This window comes from Podarcis vaucheri, assembly GCF_965113315.1.
Source record: "Podarcis vaucheri genome assembly, chromosome: 2".
NCBI classification, from domain to species: domain Eukaryota; kingdom Metazoa; phylum Chordata; class Lepidosauria; order Squamata; family Lacertidae; genus Podarcis; species Podarcis vaucheri.
In genome coordinates this window covers 109232994-109255415 of record NC_138760.1, presented here as the reverse complement: position 1 = coordinate 109255415, position 22422 = coordinate 109232994, and the positions used below count along the sequence as shown (strand labels likewise).

The following is a 22422-nucleotide window of genomic DNA, read 5'->3' as shown; positions in this document are numbered from 1 at the left end:
TACGCAGCATGACAACAGAAGAAAAAGAAAATCAGGATTTGTGAACTTGCTCCTTTGATTCCAGTCCCCCCCCAAAAAAAACCCCTAATGTTAAATCGTCCAGCTACTCTACAAATGGCTTTGTGGTTTGATTACAATATAAAATTTCTGAAATAAAAATAAAATTTAAAACATGGAGATTTTTCTTATAAGGAAGACAGTTTCCCCATTTCAGTTGAATCACTCGTTATAGCAGCATTTGTTTTGGACCTTAAGAAGAGCGCGCGCACTGAGAAGCAGGATTTCTTTACTTAGAAAGCATTAATGCTGCCTGCAGAGAGGTTTTCACAGGGCAGACTGGAACGGCTTGCAAAATGCACCCAGGTATTCTGGGAGCGTATGAATATAAGCAGAAAGCCGGTCGTGCACACACAGCAAAGCCCTTCTGAGAGACCTCGCTTTTACCCACACCCCCTCCTTCTGCCTAAGTTCCTGACCTCTTGTGTGCAGTCTGTCAATCACACGGAATCTTATCCAGCCATAAACATATCCTTTGTGACATGCACAAACTTGAGGGGAAGATAAAACTAACTTTACAGCTTCACGTACCATAAGCTGGGATTTGAACTCACACCATTATATGTATAAAAAGAGCAATGCACTAGCTTAGGGGGCAGCTTTTACTCTGCATTTCTAAAGCAGGAGGCAAGATTACATCTTCCCAGATCTCAAAGGGACCTTCTTCTATTTTTACAGATGCCCATCTGTTCTGCAGAGTAAATATACCAAGGAACAGGAGGAAGTTCTAGCAGCTGCAAGACCGACCATGCATTTCCACAGTGGCTCCTCATCTTGGCTGTTGAACCTTGGTTTCCCCCTCCCTTTACTTACCTACACTTTAGCCTCTCTAAATTACTTACCCTTCAACATTTCTCCGATGAAAATAGGGATGTCCTATTCAATAACAACAAATAATAATAATAATAATAATAATAATAATAATAATAATAATTTTATTTATACCCCACCCATCTGACTGGGTTGCCCCAGGCACTCTGGGTGGCTTCCAACACACAGTGGTACCTCGGGTTACATACACGTCAGGTTACATACGCTTCAGGTTACAGACTCTGCTAACCCAGAGATACCATATTTTTCATCCCATAGGACGCTCCGTCCCATAGGACGCACCTAGTTTTTTTTTTGGGGGGGGGAATAAAGGAACATGTTTTTTCCTTTATTTCCCCCCCAAAACCAGGTCAGGGAAACCGAACCAGGTCAAGGAACAGCGGGATGGTGGCGCTGCACCTCCTTGCTGTCCCCCAAGCTTGTGGGGCTGGCCGGGCGCGCCGGGCGGCAGGCTGCTATCCGCAGCGTGGGGAGCCCTGCAGGAACTCCTGCAGGGCTGCCTAGGCTGCGAATGTGTTCCCGAAGCGCCGGGCGCTCTGCTTTCAGCGTGCCGGGCGCTCCAGGAAGCAGGCTGCTATCCACAGCATAGAGAGCCCTGCGGGACCTCCTGCAGGGCTGCCTAGGCTGTGGATGTGTTCCCGAAGCGTCGGGCGCTCTGCTTTCAGGGCGTCCGATGCTCCGGGAAGCAGGCTGCTATCCGCAGCCTAGACAGCCCTACGGGAACTCCCGCAGGGCTGCCTAGGCTGAGGATATGTTCCTGAAGCCTGGAGAGCGAGAGGGGTCAGTGCGCACCGACCCCTCTCGCTCTCCAAGCTTCAGCGAAAGCCTGCATTCGCCCCATAGGACACACACACATTTCCCCTTCCTTTTTGGAGGTGGAAAAGTGCGTCCTATAGGGCGAAAAATACGGTAGTACCTCGGGTTAAGAAATTTGCTTCAGGATGACAACAGAAATCGTGCTCTGGTGGCACGGCGGCAGCGGGAGGCTCCATTAGCTAAAGTGGTGCTTCAGGTTAAGAACAGTTTCAGGTTAAGAACGGACCACAAGAACAAAGTAATTACTTAACCCGAGGGACCACTGTATATAAAAAATAAACATTAAAAAAAACTTCCCTATATAGGGCTGCCTTCAAATGTCTTCCTAAGGTTATACAGTCGTACCTCGGAAGTCAAACGGAATCCCTTCCGGAAGCCCGTTCGACTTCCAAAATATTCAGAAACCAAGGCACAACTTCCTATTGGCTGCAGGAAGTTCCTGCAGCCAATAGGAAGCCACGGAAGCTGCGTCGGACGTTCGGGTTCCAAAGAACATTCACAAACCAGAACACTCACTTCCGGGTTCGCGGTGTTCAGGAGCCAAAACATTCGACTCACAAGGTGTTCGACTTCTGAGGTATGACTGTATAGTTACTTATTTCCTTGGCTCGGGGGGGGGGTCACATAGCTCCATACCCTCCAACATTTCTCCAATGAAAAGGAAAAGTGGGACGTTCTGGGATCAAATCAGAAGCCAGGATGGCTTCTGTAAATCTGGGACTGTCCCTGGAAAATAGGGACACTTTGAGGGTCTGGAATTATCATAATTTAGATGGGTTTTAGCTGTGGCAGATAAAAGGAATAGAGCTAGGAATTATCCACATAGTAAAACACTCATTCAGCTTTCATATTTTCTTTTTTGTAATGAGGAGGGGAAATGTTACTAGTCCTTACGAATGCCAAAGGAAAGCCTGCTTCGATGTGGAAAAGCAGTATTTTCAAACACTGGCATGTGTGCGCATAGAGCTCTTCTGAGGTCAAGTATGTGATGTCCTCTTTGATAAATGCAGAAGAGCCTGTGAATCCCCTTCACATGCTCCTTGTATCACAGTTGCAGACAATATCAGACAATGGCATCAATCATTTTATAATGCTATCATGTATTTTAATATTCTGTTGGAAGCCGCCCAGACTGGCTGGGGAAACCAAGCCAGATGGGCGGGGTATAAATAATAAAATTATTGTTGTTGTTGTTGTTGTTGTTGTTGTTGTTGTTGTTGTTGTTATTAATCAAGGGATCAACCCTGTGCTTAACCAGGGAGGGATGCATGTCAGGTGCAACGTGGAAACTGGAAAAATCCCAAAGAGCATTTCAATTCCCAGGGGTAGAAATCCCACTTCTCATGTTTTCCTGGTCCACTCTGAATTTGCTCTTACACCTCTCAATAGCGATCTGGTCAGAAACCTCAAAATCAATGCAGAACAATGATAAGGGAAAAGATAATAACCTTTCTGACTTTATCATAAAATAAAAAAGTAAGGGACAGGCTATTGAAAAGCAACTCATGGAAGTAGAATCCCAGCCTTGCAACTTCTTCCTAATAAAAGATTTACGGACAAGAGCAACACAATTGTAAGCAAATCAGGATTTCTTTCACACACAAAGGCTGTGCATGTTTTCTCCTGGAGGAAAGGCTATACAATATTTACAAGAGCTGTAATGGGAGAAATATGGTGGAAAGCAGATATAATATGCTTTTGAAAGGTCTTAACTCTGCAAACTCAACTCTAAGGGTGAGCATCGTGACAGAGTGTTTGCACATTTGCATGTTGTTCTTACTCTGTTGGATTTTGATACAGGCCATGTCTATTTTTTTATTTTGTAAATTTATATACCGCCCTTCCTCCCAAAGGAGTCCAGGGCAGTAGGCACATTTGTGATGAAACAATGCAACTAGAAATAAAATTCTAAAATGTTAATTCCTAATGTTAGGACATGAATGAAGGTAAAGGTAAAGGTACCCCTGACCATTAGGTCCAGTCGTGACCGACTCTGGGGTTGCAGCGCTCATCTTGCTTTATTGGCCGAGGGAGCCAGTGTACAGCTTCCGGGTCATGTGGCCAGCATGACTAAGCCGCTTCTGGCGAACCAGAGCAGCACATGGAAACGCCGTTTATCTTCCTGCCGGAGCGGTACCTATTTATCTACTTGCACTTTGACATGCTTTCGAGCTTCTGGGTTGGCAGGAGCAGGGACCAAGCAATGGGAGCTCACCCTGTCACGGGGATTCAAACCGCCGACCGTTGTTTAACCCACAGCGCCACCCGCGTTCCAGGACATGAATACATCCATACATATCCATAACTATTGTATAGATTTATACAGACCAGGGTTGGGAAACCTTTGGCACCCTAGATGTTGCTGAACAGCAACTCCCATCAACCCAAAAAAGCATGACCAATGGCATGAGGAAAGTTGTAGTCCAACAACATCTGAAGGGACAAAGGTTCCCACACCTGACGCAGACCCTATAGCTCCCATGATACCAATCACTGTCTATGCAAGCAGGACTTGCTGGAAAATGGAGTCCAACAACATGGGAAGGACTTCAGGTTCCCTACCTCCATCTTAGACCAATGGAAGATTATAGTGCTTAGAAACAGTCACTACAATGTCTTTGCTCTCAACAGGCAGCTGGCCCTTCGCCTCACCAGCAAAAGCCTCAGCGTGTCTACTCAGAAGTCAGTCCTACTGAAGTCAATCCAGCTTACTCCTAGCTAAATGGGCTCAGGGTTGCAGCCTCCCTCCACCTCCCAGGAGAAATTATAATAATGTTTTTGGAATAAATTACAGTTAATGAAGTCACAAAAAATATTTCATACCCTTAACTTTGGCCTCAAGGAGAGAGAGTCCAAAGACTCTGTCAGAGAGAAGGAGCCCCTTTCCTTCATTTTTCTAACTGTGACTAATTGGTGGATTCCTCAGGATGCTACAAGACCTTTTTAATGTGCATGTCTGGGATGTTCAGAATGTGGCAGACCTCTAATGTGATGTTACTTAGAAGCCTGGCAATGGAAAGCACCGTGACATTCTGTAGTGCAGAAGCAAAACAAAACAAAAAGATCCATCTCCAGACCCATCATAATTTACCACCAGAGAGAATTATGGGAATTGGGCCTGCCCCCTTTTCCCTTCAGGGGATCTTCAGCTCCTGATATTTCTAAAACAGACTTCATTATCCAAGCCATCATTTCCATTTATCAGTGCCTTGCAGCACTCGCTATTCTCAGTTCAAAGAGTGTCACGTCCATCAATCATTCCACGGCCTTCATTTTCCTTTGTCTCCTCCAGCCATCAACCTTTTTTTTTTTTTTAATGCTGCTTCTAGCATCAAGGGATGGCGGCAGCGAGAAGGCCAGGTGCCCTTTCCTAATGACAATAACTGGAAGATGCAAAGATTAGAAAACTTTGTGAGACTTGCCTTCCATGAAATGGCTGCTGAAACCTGGATAGGACACAGTGTGAAGTAGCAGCATTTCACCATTTCACCCATAAGTCCATAGAACAAGGGTGGGCAGTACGATGCCCTCCTTTGCTGGACTCCATCTCCCATCACCCCTAGTATTGGCCATTCTGATAGAGGCTGGTGGGAGTTGTAGTCCAAAGGCTTCCAGAAGCTACCATGTTGGCTACCCCTACTGTAGAAAGCAAAGGGACGCGGGTGGCACTGTGGTCTAAACCACTGAGCCTCTTTGGGCATGCTGGTCAGTGGTTCGAATCCCCACGACGGAGTGAGCTCCCATTGCTCTGTCCCAGCTCCTGCCAAACTAGCAGTTCAAAAGCATTGCCAGTGCAAGTAGATAAATAGGTACCGGAGTGGCAGGAAGGTAAACAGTGTTTCTGTGCGCTCTGGCTTCCGTCACGGTGATCCATTGCACCAGAAGCACTTTAGACCTGCTGGCCACATGACCTGGAAAACTGTCTGCAGACAAACACTAGTTTCCTCGGCCTGAAAGCAAGATGAGTGCCGCAACTCCATAGTCGCCTTTGACTGGACTTAACCATCCAGGGGTCCTTTGCCTTTACCTTTACCTAGAAAGCACAGGATGATCTTCCTTCTCATTTTGACAGTGCTGTCTTATGGCATGCCATAGCTCATATCCTCACCTGGTTTAGCCGGCCAGCGGAAGCCATTCCTGGGGTGTGGCTGCTGTCGCATGTTGACAGCTGAATGCAGGGTGGAGACCAATGGTGGACAAACTATCCCAGGAGCAGCATGATGTCCCCAACCAGAGGTATTAAAAAGGTAAAGGGACCCCTGACCGTTAGGTCCAGTCGTGGCCGACTCTGGGATTGTGGCGATCATCTCGACTTATTGGCCGAGGGAGCCAGTGTACAGCTTCCAGGTCATGTGGCCAGCATGACTAAGCCACTTCTGATGAACCAGAGCAGCACACGGAAACATCATTTACCTTCCCGCCACATTTATCTACTTGCACTTTGATGTGCTTTCAAACTGTTAGGTTGGCAGGAGCAGGGACCAAGCAACGGGAGCTCACCCCGTCGCGGGGATTCGAACCGCCCACCTTCTGATTGGCAAGTCCTATGCTTTGTGGTTTAGACCACAGTGCCACCTGCGTCCCTCACCAGAGGTATTACTCCTCTCCTAACACCCTATACACATACTAGCATTATCATGGTTTTCATATATAATGTCTCACTTTTTTTTTGCCTCCTAGCTTTCTGGCCTCAGCGAGAAGTCTGGGATATCCAGACCAAAAGCAATGTTTCAGCCATCTTAGCCTTTCTTCACAGCTATGTCTGCAGGGAGAGAATGCTCAGGGTGACCCATCTTTCCTTTAGCTGCAGCTTCTGTTGCTCATCTGAAAGACCGAAAAGGTGGCTTTCATGGTTTATTAGCCCAAGGTTTGTGTATATGAATCCACAGGATGCTCAGACGCATTAACATTGCATCGCTGTTAATGACTGTAATCCTTCTGATGCAATCAAGGCCTGCTGTGCTGTGATTAATTTTGAATATTCAAACCCCCTAGTCCACAGGAACAATAGGAATGAGAGAAGACAAGAAAATTAGGAAGGATCAGCTGTAGGCTAAAGAGGGATTCGGTTCCATAGAGACATTTCACTTCGGGTTAAGATGCTTACAAAACTCCAGCCAGGTGTATTGATTTAGTGCACCATTAAAGAAGCATCTGCAAAAGCAAAACATGCCCATCATAAAAAAAAAATACGGGAAGCCAATCTTTGCAGCTTAGAATAATTAACAGAAGGTGAGGCACTGAAATGATTGTACCACATTGAAAGCATCAACCTCAGTTCCCTGTCTGTCTAGTTGAATTTGCAATTGACAACATATGGGACTCAAGAAGGAAGGTGCTTAGATGTTGTCACCATTTTTATATGACATGCATCCATGAGATTCCCGGACTGTGGTATTCAGCAGATAACTTACAACCATTTTGATGTTACGCTCCGCTGCTTCTTGCGTTTTTAAAACCGCAGATCTAATCAACATGTGAAGATGACAATATACTGTGAGCATAGTAATGAGGACTCTGTTTCCTTTCCTCCAGTCCCCCAAACTTTTTAAGACTATACAGAGAGGTGAGAGAAGGAAGAGAAAGGGCCTAGTTAGTGATACCTAATCTACTCCCATCAAAATGAACAATGGCATTTGCTCTTCTTTCACAGATAAACATGTCATTTCATTTTGTGTTTATCTTTTTCTCCTTTTTGGACAAGAAAAATGTTTGATGCTGGCAAGAGAGAAACATTATTTATTGCAATTTAAGATGTGGTTCTCATACCTAATGATTGGTTTTGAGTCTCATGGTCCCTCAGGAGACCAAGCAGTGGCTCGGACTGGCCTTTTTCAGACTGTGATTAAGGTAATTGAATCAGAAATGGATTGGGAATGCAACTAATTTTATTAAAATGCCCAGAGTTTGATTTTTCTCTTTATTTATTTCTTTTTTAAAAAGCCCATGCCATCAGCATAGCGACAATAAATTATCGCAAATTATGGTGCTCTCCAGAAAAGCAGCTCATATATCTAGAAGAGAGTACAATATGTGATCTTGAAAATCCAGGAGTTTGCAATAACATCAGCGGGGTGTTGTCATTTCATTACATTTATTAAGCTAATGGGACAAGAAGCCCCCAGCAAATCAACATATCTTCAAAATCCACTGGCTACACACACATCGAGTGGCCGGTGCTTCTCATACAATAGAAAATCAATTTTTCCCCAACCTTTAATTCTAAAAGCAAGATATATACTTGCTGATGGCTAATCAAGGGAGCACTTCTTTCAACTAACACTTTGCCCGTGAGTGCACTTGCAGGGAATCCTATAGCCCAACAGTGAGGTCATCACAGCCTGCTGTAGATTTAAATTCGCATGGTTCAAGCTGTGATTAGTTAATCAAGCCAGCCTTTCAAACTACTGCGGTAATAATTTCAGAATGTGGTGCCTAGTCACAGGCTGATACAGAGACTTAGCACAACAGAAGCACTGCTATGAGACCACTGGAAGTTATGACCTACCCCTGCAATAGCCAAAATATGTCTTGTTATAGGTTTCAGCATGTGTGTGTCAGTCTGGGTTATATTTGCAGGTCCCTTGCAGGCCAAGGTGGTTTAGAATCTAGCAGAAGAGGCTGCTGAACTGGTCAGAGAAGTTTCTTTGTACGATAATGGGCTCAGATGGCCAGTTAAGGGCTGCCATTCACATGTTCATTCATATGCCTTATTATTTATACCCTGCTCATCTGGCTGGGTTTCCCCAGCCACTCTGGGCAGCTTCCAACAAAATATTACGAATACAATAAAACAATATAAATATATTCTAAAAAATTAAAAATTGCCCAGCAGCACCTTAGAGACCAACTAAGTTTGTTCTTGGTATGAGCTTTCGTGTGCATGCACACTTCTTCAGATACACTGAAACAGAAGTCACCAGACCCTTATACATAGTGAGAGGGTGAGGAGGGGTATTACTCAGAAGGGTGGTGGGAACGGGTGATTGACTGATAGGTGTGGTAAACCTGTTGACAACTGTTAACGACTGCAGTTGGTCTTATAGGAAAAAGCAAGGGGTGAGATGGCCCAAAATAGCTTCATCATGTATAATGAGATAAGAATCCAATGTCTCTATTCCAGTGGCGTAGCGTGGGTTCTCAGCACCCAGGGCAAGGCAAGTATTTTGCGCCCCCTAACCCGTGGATTTTAGCACTCGAGTCTCTTCCGCGCCCCCCCCAGATGTTGCGCCAGGTGCAGCAGGCCCCCCTGCATCCCCCACGCTACGCCACTGCTCCCACCACAAGTCTTCAGGACAGCCATCCGAAGGCTGGTGTGGAGAGAAGGTCTCTCCGCCCCACCGCCAGGCTTCGGAGGAGGTCCGAGGACAGTGGGGTTCCTGCTTCCTCGAGGAGGGCCGGCCAAATGTGCCCCCCCCAAATGTTGTGCCCGGTGTGGCCGGCACCCCTGGCACCCCCCATGCTACGCCACTGCTCTATTCAGACCAGGTCTCCCCATGGTTTTAAGTTTGGTAATAAGTTGTAATTCAGCAACTTCTCTTTTCAGTCTATTTCTGGAATTTCTGAGCCCCTCCATCCTATGCTCAGGTTGCATATATGTGCAAATAAAACCAGTTTTAGCCTAAGGACACCACAATTTCCATTAACTTGCATTCCAAGGAAATTGAACCCTGAGTAAGCACTGGGATTCCTGGAGTCTCTTGCTGCTCCAAGATTAGGATGTGTGCAACAGGATGAACTAGCAGCCTCAGTGACATTCCAGAGCCCAGTACAGAAAATTTCCATATCACTGTTGCCCACAAGTCAAAGCGTTGGTGTGGGAACTTGCTATTGCCACCCTCCAGAAGAACTCAATGGCTGGCTCTATGCTTTATGGCAGCAGTGGGGAGTCAGTGACAAGGTGGTTATCATTTGTAGCAGCCTCCACATGGTGCTGGAAAGTGGTGCTCTTCATCTAAACAACGGGAAGGAGTGGGAAAAGAATGTCTCTTCATGACATGAGGAAAGGGAAATGGTTAATGTCCCTTTGTGCCAAATACTAACATTGTTTAAAGTTGTGCCCCGCTGCCTATGTTGGATTTGCAAGATTAATTTGAATACGGCAAGACTGTCAAACTTTATACACCAGTAAGCACATCTGGAATTCTGAGACGGTGGTCCCCAGTCACAAAATGGCTGCCATGGGTTGTGTGGTATAAAACAAAATGGCTGCCATGGGTATGCAGCATAACAGAAAATGGCTGTTGTGAGGGGTGTGGTGTAACAAAAATGGCTGCTGTATCTAAAAAATGGCCTCCCTAAAAATGGGAAAAGACACTCGCTCACAGAGAGAAGTTTGTTGCATCTCTCCTGTTCAGAATGGAAGGGAGTTTGCATATTCAATGAAATGTTGTCCTGTTTGAGGTGGAATTTTTAATATAGGTGACGCAAAGCCAGTGCAAACAGGAACTAAACAGGAAGAGCAAACAGTATATTGTGTATTGTGGGTTTTGTGGAGATATTTACTGTGACCTTTTTCAAGTGCCATAGAAGATACTAGTGGGATTGCTGGTATCCATGAGTGCCATGTTGGGAATACAGTGGTACCTTGGGTTACATATGCTTCAGGTTACATACGCTTCAGGTTACAGACTCCACTAACCCAGAAATAGTGCTTCAGGTTAAGAACTTTGCTTCAGGACGAGAACTGAAATCGTGCTCCGGCGGCACGGCAGCAGCAGGAGGCCCCATTAGATAAAGTGGTGCTTCAGGTTAAGAACAGTTTCAGGTTAAGTACGGACCTCTGGAATGGATTAAGTACTTAACCCGAGGTACCACTATACAGAAAGGGGTTGGGAGGGATGATAGTGGGTAGGTGAAAAGCTACCAGTCAAACACTGTACCAGTGGCAGTAGACCTCATGGGACCACTGTGGTGCAGAAGTGGATTGGACAGGGAGGAGTAATTTCAAGGCCATGAATGGGAAAGGCAGTAAATGAAGACAAGAATGGGATTTCATTGTTGGGCTTCCTCAGTAAGATTTGTGAATCTTTGCCCTATCCATCCATCTGAGGTGAACTAAAAGTTGTAGTTGTTGTCCTTTCTCCCTGCACGCACACTCTCTCTTTCTTCTTCCATCCCTGCTAGCTATTCCCAGGCGGTAACACAAACTATCCCACAAATAAGGTCAATGCAGCAAATGGAAAGGAAGAGAATTGCTTCCATTTGCTGTTGTCAGATGTTAGTGTTGTCTTAATCAACCCTAACAGGGCCTTTAACGGGTAAATCCTATACTCACATTACACCAGGAACAGAGATAGGCCACTCCTATTCTTGAGAAACAGCTGCCATATTTAATGGGTGGTCAGCCCAGGAAGGGAGGGGGGAAACACACACAACCAGAAAATCCAAAAAATGCATTTTAAAAATTGACAGACTCATCCCCTTGGAACACCACTAGAGCCCAGCAAAGCCACCTACATGTTGCACAGACCTCAATGCATGCCCCCAGAACATCCCCTGCATCACACCACACCCACACCCACCCACCAAGACCGCAACATCACTGCCCCATCAGCCTCAGCGGCACACCAATAATGGCCATGTTACTGCAAACCCCCAGGAATCAGTGCAGGCGGGCAGCTCAAATCCTTTCTCTTCTTACAAGCAGTGTTGAATGTGTGCCACACAGAGGTGTAAGGAAAAGAGGCACAGCGCAAGACCCACAAGATGCCAGCAGAGAGCGTACATACACACAGCCCTCCAGGGACAAGGGCTGAAGTTGCGCCCAGAGAGAAAAATACATTTGCCAAGCGGCTAAAGGAGGGGCCCGGAGATGTCGTGCATGCAGAGTGGCAACGACATTCTCCACTGGCCCACTGTATTGAGAACATAGGAAGAGCTGGCTGGATCTTGGCTTATCTGTCTCAGCATCCTGTTCTCACAGCGGCCAACCAGATGCCTGCGGGAAACCAGGAAGCAGAAATCGAGTACAGGAGCAGCCTCCCCTCCTGGGGTCTCTAGCCACCGGTATTCAGAAACATTACTGGTTCCAGCTGTGGAGGCAGAGCTGAGCCATCACAGAAGCAGGAGAGAGGAGTTTTGGGCCCCATCAGGGGAATGTTCAAATGGGTCCTCACTGGTTTTTTTGGATGCCTGATTAAACAAATGAAGTCTGAGGTTGAATCCTGACAAGACAGAAGTACTGTTCTTGGGGGACAGGGGGCAGGCTGGTGTGGAGGACTCCCTGGTCCTGAATAGGGTAACTGTGCCTCTGAAGAACCAGGTGCGCAGCCTGGGAGTCATTTTGGACTCACAGCAGTCCATGGAGGTGCAGGTCAGTTCTGTATCCAGGGCAGCTGTCTACCAACTCCACCTGGTATGCAGGCTGAGACCCTATCTGCCTGCGGACTGTCTCACCAGAATGGTGCATGCTCTAGTTATCTCCCGCTTGGACTACTGCAATGCGCTCTCCGTGGGGCTACCTTTGAAGGTGACATGGAAACTGCAATTAATCCAGAATGCGGCAGCTAGACTGGTGACTGGGAGCGGCCGCCGAGACCATATAACACCAGTCCTGAAAGATCTTCATTGGCTCCCAGTACGTTTCCGAGAACAATTCAAAGTGTTGGTGCTGACCTTTAAAGCCCTAAACGGCCTGTATACCTGAAGGAGCGTCTCCACCCCCATCATCCAGCCTGGACACTGAGATCCAGCGCCGAGGGCCTTCTGGCGGTTCCCTCACTGCGAGAAGTGAAGTTACAGGGAACCAGGCAGAGGGCCTTCTCGGTAGTGGCTCCTGCCCTGTGGAATGCCCTCCCAGCAGATGTCAAGGCAATAAACAAGTATTTTACTTTTAAAAGACAACTGAAGGCAGCACTGTTTAGGGAAGTTTTTAATGTCTGGTGCTGTGTTGTTTTTAATATTCGGTTGGAAGCCACCCAGAGTGGCTGGGGAAATCCAGCCAGATGGGTGGGGTATAAATAATAAATTATTATTATATTAATATGGTAAGAAACTGAAGTCAGGCAGCAGCAAAAGTGAAGCTCACATTCAACCCACACTGCAATAACTGGTTAGCCACTGTGAGACTAGGAGGCTGGACTAGGTGGGCGAGGGGCCTGATCCAATTGGGCTGTTTTATGTTATAAAGATCCTCGACCACTTGGCCACAGCAGACAGGCTTCAGACACACCACGGGATGCCCCACCCTCAGCTGCCACAACCCTCGAGGGGTTAACTCCAACAGTGGGCGTGTATTTTGGTGTTTGCTAAGGTTTCATCACTTGATGACTGCAATGTTAAAGTGATGACTTGCATGTGTGGAACAGCTATGGCAGATCAAACGCCACACCCAGAGTTTCCCTAGCATCTCCCAATGCTTCAAACGCCATCTTTTCTTTAGGACGTTATCTCAAAAGCTCAGATGCAAACCACTGGGTGCTAACTTATGAGGAAACATACTTGCTTGTGCACAAATAAGACCAAAGTCCATTCCAATTAGCGTGCTTCACTATACAGCTTTTGTGAAATGCTGGACGCATCTCTTTACCCTGGTCTTTGACACTTGATATGAGTGTTTTCAGAATCCACCCTATTCTGTGATTGTAATCTGTTTTAACTTCTTTTCTTTCAATTGTTATAATCCACATGGGGACCTTCTGATAAAAGAAGGTGGCTGTTGGCTGGCTGTGGAAAATCAAGGTGGGGAGGGAAGGAAGTTTATTACATAACAAGAACTCAAGGTCACCGACTGAAAAGTGGATTGACAGACCCATCAGGTTCAGGACAGACCAAAAGAAATACCTATTTCCACAATAGCAATACTTAGGTTCTGGAACTCACTGTCACAGAAGGGCAGCCACACACCCACACAAACAAATGAATTATGCAAGCATATGAAGGATAGGTATTAGTTATGACAGTGGAACAGACCGTCCATGCTCAAAGATAGTTTCCCTGTATACCAAGGGCATACACTAGGGAAAGAGCTGTTGCCTGCCTTGCTTCTGTCTGGCCACTGTGAGAAACAAATTGTTGGACTAGCTGGACTGAGAGTCTGACCCAGCCAGGCTCTTAAGATCCCTACTCAGCCGTGGAGGTCCCAGACGCAGAAGACAGCAGTGTGCCGAGATGGAGCCATTCCATGGACCAGCGGTCAAGAGTCACTGCTTAAGACTGGAGAGGTGGTGAGGTGTAACCATATTGCACCATATTCCCTTTCAATCAATCTATTTACAGCCGCACAGAAGATTCGGGATCCCTCCAGCTTCAAGGATAAAATAGCAATGCTGCAATGTGCTGCAGCTGACTGGTTTTATTAGTTCTCATAATTGTCTCTTATTAATTTGTACTCTGCATAATAAAATAAGCACTCACCTTCACAGTCTGTCCAGCTTCAGGACCGTCCTGTAGATGAGAAGAAAGGGAAGGGGATGGAGGAGACTGAGATAAGAGCAGCCGACGAGTCTCTCTTGGGTATTCAAAAATATCGCCCATTAATAATTTAAATCCAATTTCATTGTGCATTAATTTATAGCGCTCTCGTGGGTATGATTTGGCGCCAAAGCTTTCGGGAACAGACACCTTTTTATTTCAGGTCCTCATCAAATAGGAAAAGGTGGTCTGAAGAGAAATAAAGGCTGCCACATTTATTCCCCCAGCCCTTGGCATCTCGTATCATAAATGCTCCCAATAACTATGGTGCTCACCAAGATTGATGGGTGCTATTTGTAAAAGGAAAGTCAGCTGTTGGCAGACGAGGAGCGGCGTGGCAAATTGGCCATTTGCACAACATGGTTTTAACAAAAGGACTGGGGTATCAGAGGTGACCACTGGATCCAAAGTGGTGTTGTTATTTAGATTTTAGTAGTCCCGCTTATCAGCCACAATGCGTTTCCGGGAAATAGTTTATTAGGCAAGCGTTCACATAACGAGCTGATGATCTCCATTATTTCCTATGGGGGAATTTCTAATCTCTCTCCCCACTCTTGCCATGGTTTCTGCCCCAAAATGGCTGCTGCCAACCAGCAAAGCACAAACAAGTAAGAAAGTAAGGAAGTGGACAAAGTCCAGATGTTTAAAAATGTGTTTGTGTGTGGCCTTAAATCAGGGGTTCCCAATTGGTGGTCTGTGGCCCCCAGGGTAGCTGTGTAACCCACCCAGGGGGTCCATGGCACCATTCCCATAACGAAAACTACCACAGAGATATCAAAACTTTCAAAAGTAGGGGGTCCATGGATTGGCTTTTCAAAAACAGGCCATCCACATTACTTTGTTAATTGGGAACCACTGCATTCAACACCACTGCATTAAACACCTCAGGGCTACAATACTTCAAAGACTGACTCTCTCCATATGAACTGACCTGGACTCTGAGATCTTCTGAGGCCCTCCTTCGTGTGCCTCCTCCTCAAGAGGTCCAGAGGATGGCAATACAAGAACAGGCCTTCTCTGCAGTGGGCTCTCCGTCTGTGGAATGCTCTCCCCAGGGAAGTTCACCTGGTGCCTTCATTATACACCTTTAGGCGCCAGGTGAAAACATTCCTCTCCAACCAGGCCTTGGATTGATTGACATATGGTGCCCTTTTAAATGTGTTATGGGAGTGGGGGTTATTGGTTTGTTTTTGTTCTTATTTTTATTATGTATGATGTGTTTTTCATATTGTAATTTTATGCTGTGAACTGTCCTGACATCTACAGAGGTAGGGTGGTATATAAATGTAGTAGTAGTAGTAATAGTGCAAAACATCTGGAGGGTTCTAGGTTGTGGAAGAGCACGATAAAGAAGGCACGACAGAACTGCTTACTAACCTGAACGGAAATGGTGAGTGAAGTCCCACCAAAATGTTGCTCCACTACATTTCCAACCAGCTGCGTCGTGCGAAATAAATCAGCCACTTCTTCAGGGCGCAGATCGCGGAATCGTTCCACAGGGCGGAGTGGGCAAATGAGAACATCTGGTTTGCATAATGTTAAGGCACAACTGACATATTATTCCATCTCAGAACGTTCCCTTCCCTTCAGCATTCTAAACAGTATGTTCATATACCTAACAAACAGCCCCAAACACCCAAGTTCTGTGATCTTGACGGGAATTCAGCACCTGCGGAAAGAAGATCTGTGCATTATTTGTCTGAATGCTTTGACCAAGAGCTCCATTTCAAATATTTCAAGCTGCATAAATGACCGAGTGAGTCTGAAAAGTCAGCTTTTGGGGAATTCTACAATGCTCTGCCTGAAGCAGCGAAGACTTGGATAGAAAATAGAGGAAAATCTTGAAGAACAGTTGAAGCGCATTGAACACACATGTGCAGAATCCCCTTTTATATTCCAAGCAGTAGGTTAACTTCCTGGAGAAAACAGCAGTCGTTTTTTGAACACATCCAAGCATTTTGGGCTGCATAAATTCACATTCTGAATGGTGGTGGTGGGTAGGGTTGCCATATGTCTGGATATTGCCATGATTCAGCAGTCATAAGCAGTGGCTGAGCAGAAATCACAGCAATGTTGGGGAAAATCGATTTTTCTTTAAAATAGCTCAAAAACTTCAGGTTTGTGGTTTGGTCTGTTTTTTTTTTTGAGATTTTACATTTAAAAAGCTTAACAAAAAACTTCAATTTTATTTTTAGTCTTTTGTGTCTGGATTTTCACTTTAAAATATGGCAACCCTAGTCGTGGGGATTATGAACATTGCTAGTAACAGTTGTGACTGTTGGATTACACAACTTCCATGATCAGAGCTGTGACTTCAGTGGGCTTAAGCATTTTCAGATTTGTAGTGGCTTGTGGCCAATAATTCTATTGCCATAACTGATTAGATTTGCAAATGTTAATATATTTTGGTCATACAACTGTAATTTCTGGAGCATATAATTTGCGGGCCCTCACTGTATAATTAGAGATTTTTGCTGTGGCACATTTCAGGTGCCATAATTAGGATCATCTGGTCTCTTAAGATATAAGAGTTTCGTATAGCAGATTCCTATATGTGTCTACTCAGATGTAAGTCCTATTGAGTCCAGTGGGGCTTATTCCCAAGTAAGCGGATGTAAAATTGCAAATTGCAATCCTATGCATATTTACTTGGCAGTAAGTCCTTTTTTTCCAAAGTGAGTTGTTCAGGGTTGCACCATATCTGTACAGTCCTAAGCATGTCTACTTAGAAGTAAGTCCCAAGGAAAATTATTCCAAGGTAAGTACATGCAGGGCCGCGACCTCAGAGTTTTAAAATTAGGGTGTGCATTTGATTTTGATGAATCCCAAATCAAGAACTGAAGCAAGCCAGTTCAGACAGATTTGAGGCTTGCATATGCTGAAGCATAGCTGTCAACTTACAGATTTGAAAATAAGGGACCAGCAGCCTCGAAAATAAGGGATCAGCAGCCAAAATAAGGGATTTTCCAAACACAGGTATATTCAACTTCTGAGCCCCTCCGAGCCAAAGGCAGAAAGCCCAGCCAGCAGCCAAACGAAGCCTCAAGCAGTGGTTCCCACAGCGCAGCAACCCAGCAAAGAGGATGCAGCAAGGAAAACCACCGTCACCTCTCCGCTGGGAAGTGCTGAGCAAAGGCCAGTCCCCAGGCAACGAGGCCGATTTGATCGGCACAAGGCATGCAAGCTCCACCCCCCAGTCATTCTTAGACTCCTTATTGGGTGAGCAACGCAGCCAAGCAACACAGTTGGAGCTTCCCTCCTCCCTGGCCAGCAGGCGGGACACAGTGCTGGGATAAGGGACTTTGCCGCCAAATAAGGGATGGTTGACAGCTATGTGCTGAAGCAGTATCTCTCCAAAGCTCCTCAAGCTGAAATTGTCTATCAAAAAGTCACTCTTTTTTAAAAAAAAAAATATTAACTGGCCAATCACATCAAATTAAACCACATCACATAAATTGCAAATTACAAAGCCAAATTTTTTAAATTTTGTTGGGGGAACCCACACTTCAAGATCCAAAGGGGGATTCAAATAATCTTCTTATTACTGCATTAATGTCCAAATCAGTCCCAATCAGTCCAAACAAAATTCATAGTTCTATCCAATCTTATCTTGGTGTTTCCACATCATATCTTGTTCATATAATTTCTCTTTTTCCTTTACGATCTCTCCTGTTAGTCTCCTTAAGCTGATAAGCAAATGTAATAATCCTGTGTGAATTTCCCGTTCTTCCCATCTAAGTCCAGATGGTTTCCATATAACATCTCCTTTGTAGATAACATCGCTCTTTCCATCATAAATTAGGCAGTTGTCACTCTTAAGTCCCACTGAGGAGTTAATCCATGATATGTAAACAACTCTGTTTCTCTCTTTCTCATCCCAGACTCAAGGGATAGTGCCTCCCAAAATGGCGACGGCATTTTTAACTGCGTCATTCCAAAACTCTTAACTTTCCAGCTTCGACTTGGAACATTGCTTTGGTTCGAAAGTTTATCTCCACACAGCCTTAAATCCACAGCTTAAGTCCTTAAAACGACATTTCTGACTTATTAGGGGAGGGGATTCTTGTTTAATCACATAGAAAAATAAATGAGGGGTTTCCCCCCCCTCAGTCATTTGCCGTTACCGTTATCTTAACGTATCTTCTCATATTTTATTCTTGTCTTGTTTTATCAGAGATCTCTTCTGTCAGCAGTCTTCACTCCCCCTCTTTCCTTGAAGTATGTGCAATTTATCTTGTCCAAATTGTTTCTTTTGAAGATTCTTGCAGCTAGCAGCGCGGATCAGAAACGGCTTCGAGGAGTGCCGGAATCCCACAGGAGGGCTTTGTGCCTAGTGCCCCCATCCTCACAAATTCGGGGGTGGTATAGGGCACAGCAAGCAAGGGCCGCCCCCCCCCACAATCCTGGGGGGGGGGTTTAAGGAGGCTAATTACCCCCATCATAGCCTCCAAATTACCTCATGTGGGTCGGAGAGGTGTTATTGTCAGCCATCTTCTAGTGGCCCCCCTATCAAAAAGTCACTCTTGTGGTTTATCACCACAACAGCTACTCACTTTGGGTTTTAGTAAAGAAACAGTCTAATTTGTCAGTGCCTAAATGATATCGAGCATCAGATCAACATAGCCACAAAAAAGAAATTTTGCCCATGTTATGACTATTTTCCACCCTCCCATTTCAACTCTCTGGCACCCTAAAGACTTCTAGTTCAAAAGGTTATGGACTAATCTGCCAGTAATTTAACAGGTTTCTTAGCTGGGGGCCCTTTCTTCTGCCTGCTGTTTTTATAGGCACTGCCCACAAACCAAGAGAAAATAATTAAATGCAACTTTTTTAAAAAACACTACAAAGATGTAAAGGAAAACTAGTGCAGCTACCCTTCTGAAATTTGGCAGGATTCATCTCTCTGAAGGAGAGAGAAATTTTGCAAATTTCTGGTAGTTCTCCTCCCAACCAAATCATAATACAATTTTTTAAAAAATTGTTCCTTTAAAAATAAATAAATAAATAAAATAAATAAATAATAATAATAATAATAATAATAATAATAATAATAATAATAATAATAATAATTTATTTATAACCCGCCCATCTGGCTGGGTTTCCCCAGCCACTCTGGGCGGCTTCCAAAAGAATATTAAAATACTGTGATACATCAAACATTAAAAGCTTCCCTAAAAATATCAAAAGGTGTCAATTACAAAACTCTCTGGATCTATTTGAAGGGCTTTATCTACTTAGGAGAAGCTACTCTGCCTTTCATTCAATTCCTGTTAAAACAGAGACAGGAGTTGTAGTTGTTTTAAATTTTGCCCATAATAGGGAATGAAGAAGGTTTTTTGGGTTTTTTTCCAAACTAGAATTCAGATTCAAACCCAAACCAAATTAGGAAGTCTTCACGGCATTCCAGTCCAAAATGGGCTGTTTGCTGAAGCACTAAACCAAGTCCTTCTGAAGTGCCAAACTAGATAAGTAAACATCCCTAGTCTAAAATGCTATCTGAGGCTGTAATCCAAGGGACAGTTACCTTGAAAAACACAGTGCAAATTTACTTTACAAAGCAATCCTATACATGTAGACTCCAAAGTATCTGGGAAATTTTAGCCTAAGAGATATTAGAAAGCAATAAGTTTATTTTCTGATGGGATTTCTTTTGCCGTTCCGGGAGGTTATTTCTCTGCCTCGAGCAACAGGCACTGTTGGGCTTAATAAAGCTCTAGTAATTTATTTGCTAGTCTTTCCAGCATGCTGTAGAAAGTGCCTTCATAAATGACGCTATTGGTTGAAGTGAGAGCCCAAGGGGGAAGCAGGGAAGCTGCGCTGCACTCCTGATTTCCATATTAGGAATGGAGAAATGGGGAAACTAATTAATTTTGCTTGTTAAAAAAGAAGACGCAGAAGAAGAGGAATGCATGTCAACACTAAAAAAACAGGAAGAGATACATTTGTTTAATCCAAGTTCATTTTTCAGAAGGGAAGAAGGGAACCTTTTCCTCAGGCAGTCTGACACTTAAGTAGATAATTACTCTTCTTCTGCAATACTGCTTTATTATTATGGGTCAGTGAACCATTTATAAATGAAGAATATCTTTCCATTTACCTCTAGCAAAATTGTGCCTAACATTCAGCTTTCTTGTATTCCTCTCTGTGTGTTTAAAATGTCTTTCAGATTTCTAGTCCACTCCCTTCTTCAGTTATGACATTCTGGTCTTTATACACTATTACAGCATTAAAATCTCAGCCGTCACCCATTTCAAAATTCAGATTTCTAGGTCGTTTTAGGGGAAAAGAAGAAAATGGCATAACATTCACTTGCCCCATTGTGGGGGCCTGGGGAGCTGCTATGGGGAGAAGGGGGCAAAAGGGTTAATTTCCACTGGAGATATCAGAAAATTCTGTCGAAAATGCAAATGGGACCAGAAATCACCTAAGTTCATTTATTGTGGTGGTTATTATTATTTCCATTTATAGACCACCTACTATCTAAAAGATCTAAAAGTTCTGTGTTCCATGTCCAGAACAGAATTGGATTCATGGAATACAACCCATAGTTACCATTGTTGTTGTTTTTTTCAAGTTGCAAATGATATGCAATTTATTACACATATACTTGCATTGTGTTTCCTTTGCAGTGAAAATAATGGGATGGACTAACATAATAACAACAAAATCTAGGTAATTAGTTCCATTAATTATGTAAGCTGTGTGATTTTGCCACAGCAGAAAGCTGGGGTGTTTTGTTTTTTTTTTGCAGAAAGTAAACTGCAGTGGAATGTAAACAGTGATGCATGCAACAAACACAGGGCAGGGCAGAAAACAATAGATTTCTGTTAAATTACTAAAACTCAAAGTAAAAGCAGAATTTGGGTTTTTTGAAGGGCGGTGGAGGCCCGAGATCTTTCATTGCATGCATGAATGCCACACCACTCTACCCAAAATGGAAAGCTGGCTGGGCCGATTGAAGATCAAAAAAGAGGGAACAACCTAGGAGAAATATATTTCTTATTTGGCAATCACTCATAGCTGAGTAAGTTTGTCTTCCATAAACACGGTTTTAACAGTGAGTCCGTAAGTGACTGTGGAGGCCAATTCTGGATGCACACATCCTTCCACAGTGGGGACATTGGTTTCCGGGCGGGAGTCACCTTTACTTAGGAGAAATATATATGAGGCAAAATAAGTGATTTCTGTTTTAGAGGCTCTTCTGCACAGAAAAGTCAAAATATCATAGGTGGATGTTTTGAATATGAAAGTTAAAAGTATACATAAATAAGTTTTTCAGAGGGAGGTCAATGTTTCAGGATGACAATTAAGGAAAAATGAAAACTTAGTCAGGATTTTATTTTCCTTTTGATTGACTAAATGTTTGGGAGGGAATGAAAATCTGGTATATAAATCAAGCTAGAAAATAGAGCCATTAGAGATTTACAATAGTTACAGCCTGAGGAAGTTGAACTGAGAAGGTTGGAATCATCCGTACTGATAATTATTTGCTGGGTCTACAATATATTTTGCTGGATGTGTCTATCTCTGTTTATTTTTATATTTAACAAGAATTATACCATTAAATTGACGAAAACCTCCAAATGCTCTTTACTATTGTATTTAAGTAATGCGTTCTCCCTCCTGCACTGTTCAAATGTTATTTTTATATATCCAATACACTACAGAATTGGGGGAAAGTATTAAAATGTATTTTAGGGGAGAAACTTTATTTTTGCAAATTTCTTGAGCGAGGGGTCTTAAAAATTTTTGAATGTGACGGGTGCAAATCTGCTATTATTTTTGTGACTGGACAACATTTAGTTTGGTAAATCTATGCTTGATTTAAAAGCACATAAACTGCTCTTGGAATTTTACCTTCTGAAAATGTCCGGTAATGCTAAAAAAATGTTAGTTTCTCTGTATAAAACAAATCCATAACTTCTATCTTTTCCATCTTGGGCAACAGCTCCATTTTCATCAGCACAGAGAATTGTTTCATTTGATGGTATTGAAGCACTCTGCTTACTTCTCTGCTTATATTCAGCAAGCCTTCTTGTTTTTTTGCTAACGTCTGCTTTTTTTACTTGTCTGCTATGCTCAGGCATACATAATAAAACTGCAAGTACTTGGCAGTCATTTTTAATTATTTCTATGCGATTTTACAGACATTCTTCCACATTTTTTTTAATAAGGCCAATTTAAAATTATTGGAAATGCCACAAAAACGTTTTAAAAAGCCAATATGGTTATTTACAAAACTAAACTATATTAATTTAACCAATTACCAAGTCATGGTACAACTTTTAAGCACCCATCATTTTT

General features: G+C 43.8%; 1 protein-coding gene across 5 annotated transcripts in view; it reads right to left on the bottom strand.

Annotated features, from left to right (window-relative positions):
• Positions 1-22422, bottom strand: part of FHIT (fragile histidine triad diadenosine triphosphatase) — a 1063956-nt gene that overhangs the window by 215278 nt on the left and 826256 nt on the right. For all 5 annotated transcript variants that reach the window (XM_082210821.1, XM_082210826.1, XM_082210828.1 and 2 more), the window contains 2 exons: positions 15496-15641; positions 14062-14091 (listed from right to left, as the gene is read on the bottom strand). In XM_082210821.1, coding sequence (XP_082066947.1) covers positions 14062-14091; positions 15496-15641 — 176 coding nt within the window. The remainder of the gene's footprint in view (positions 1-14061; positions 14092-15495; positions 15642-22422) is intronic.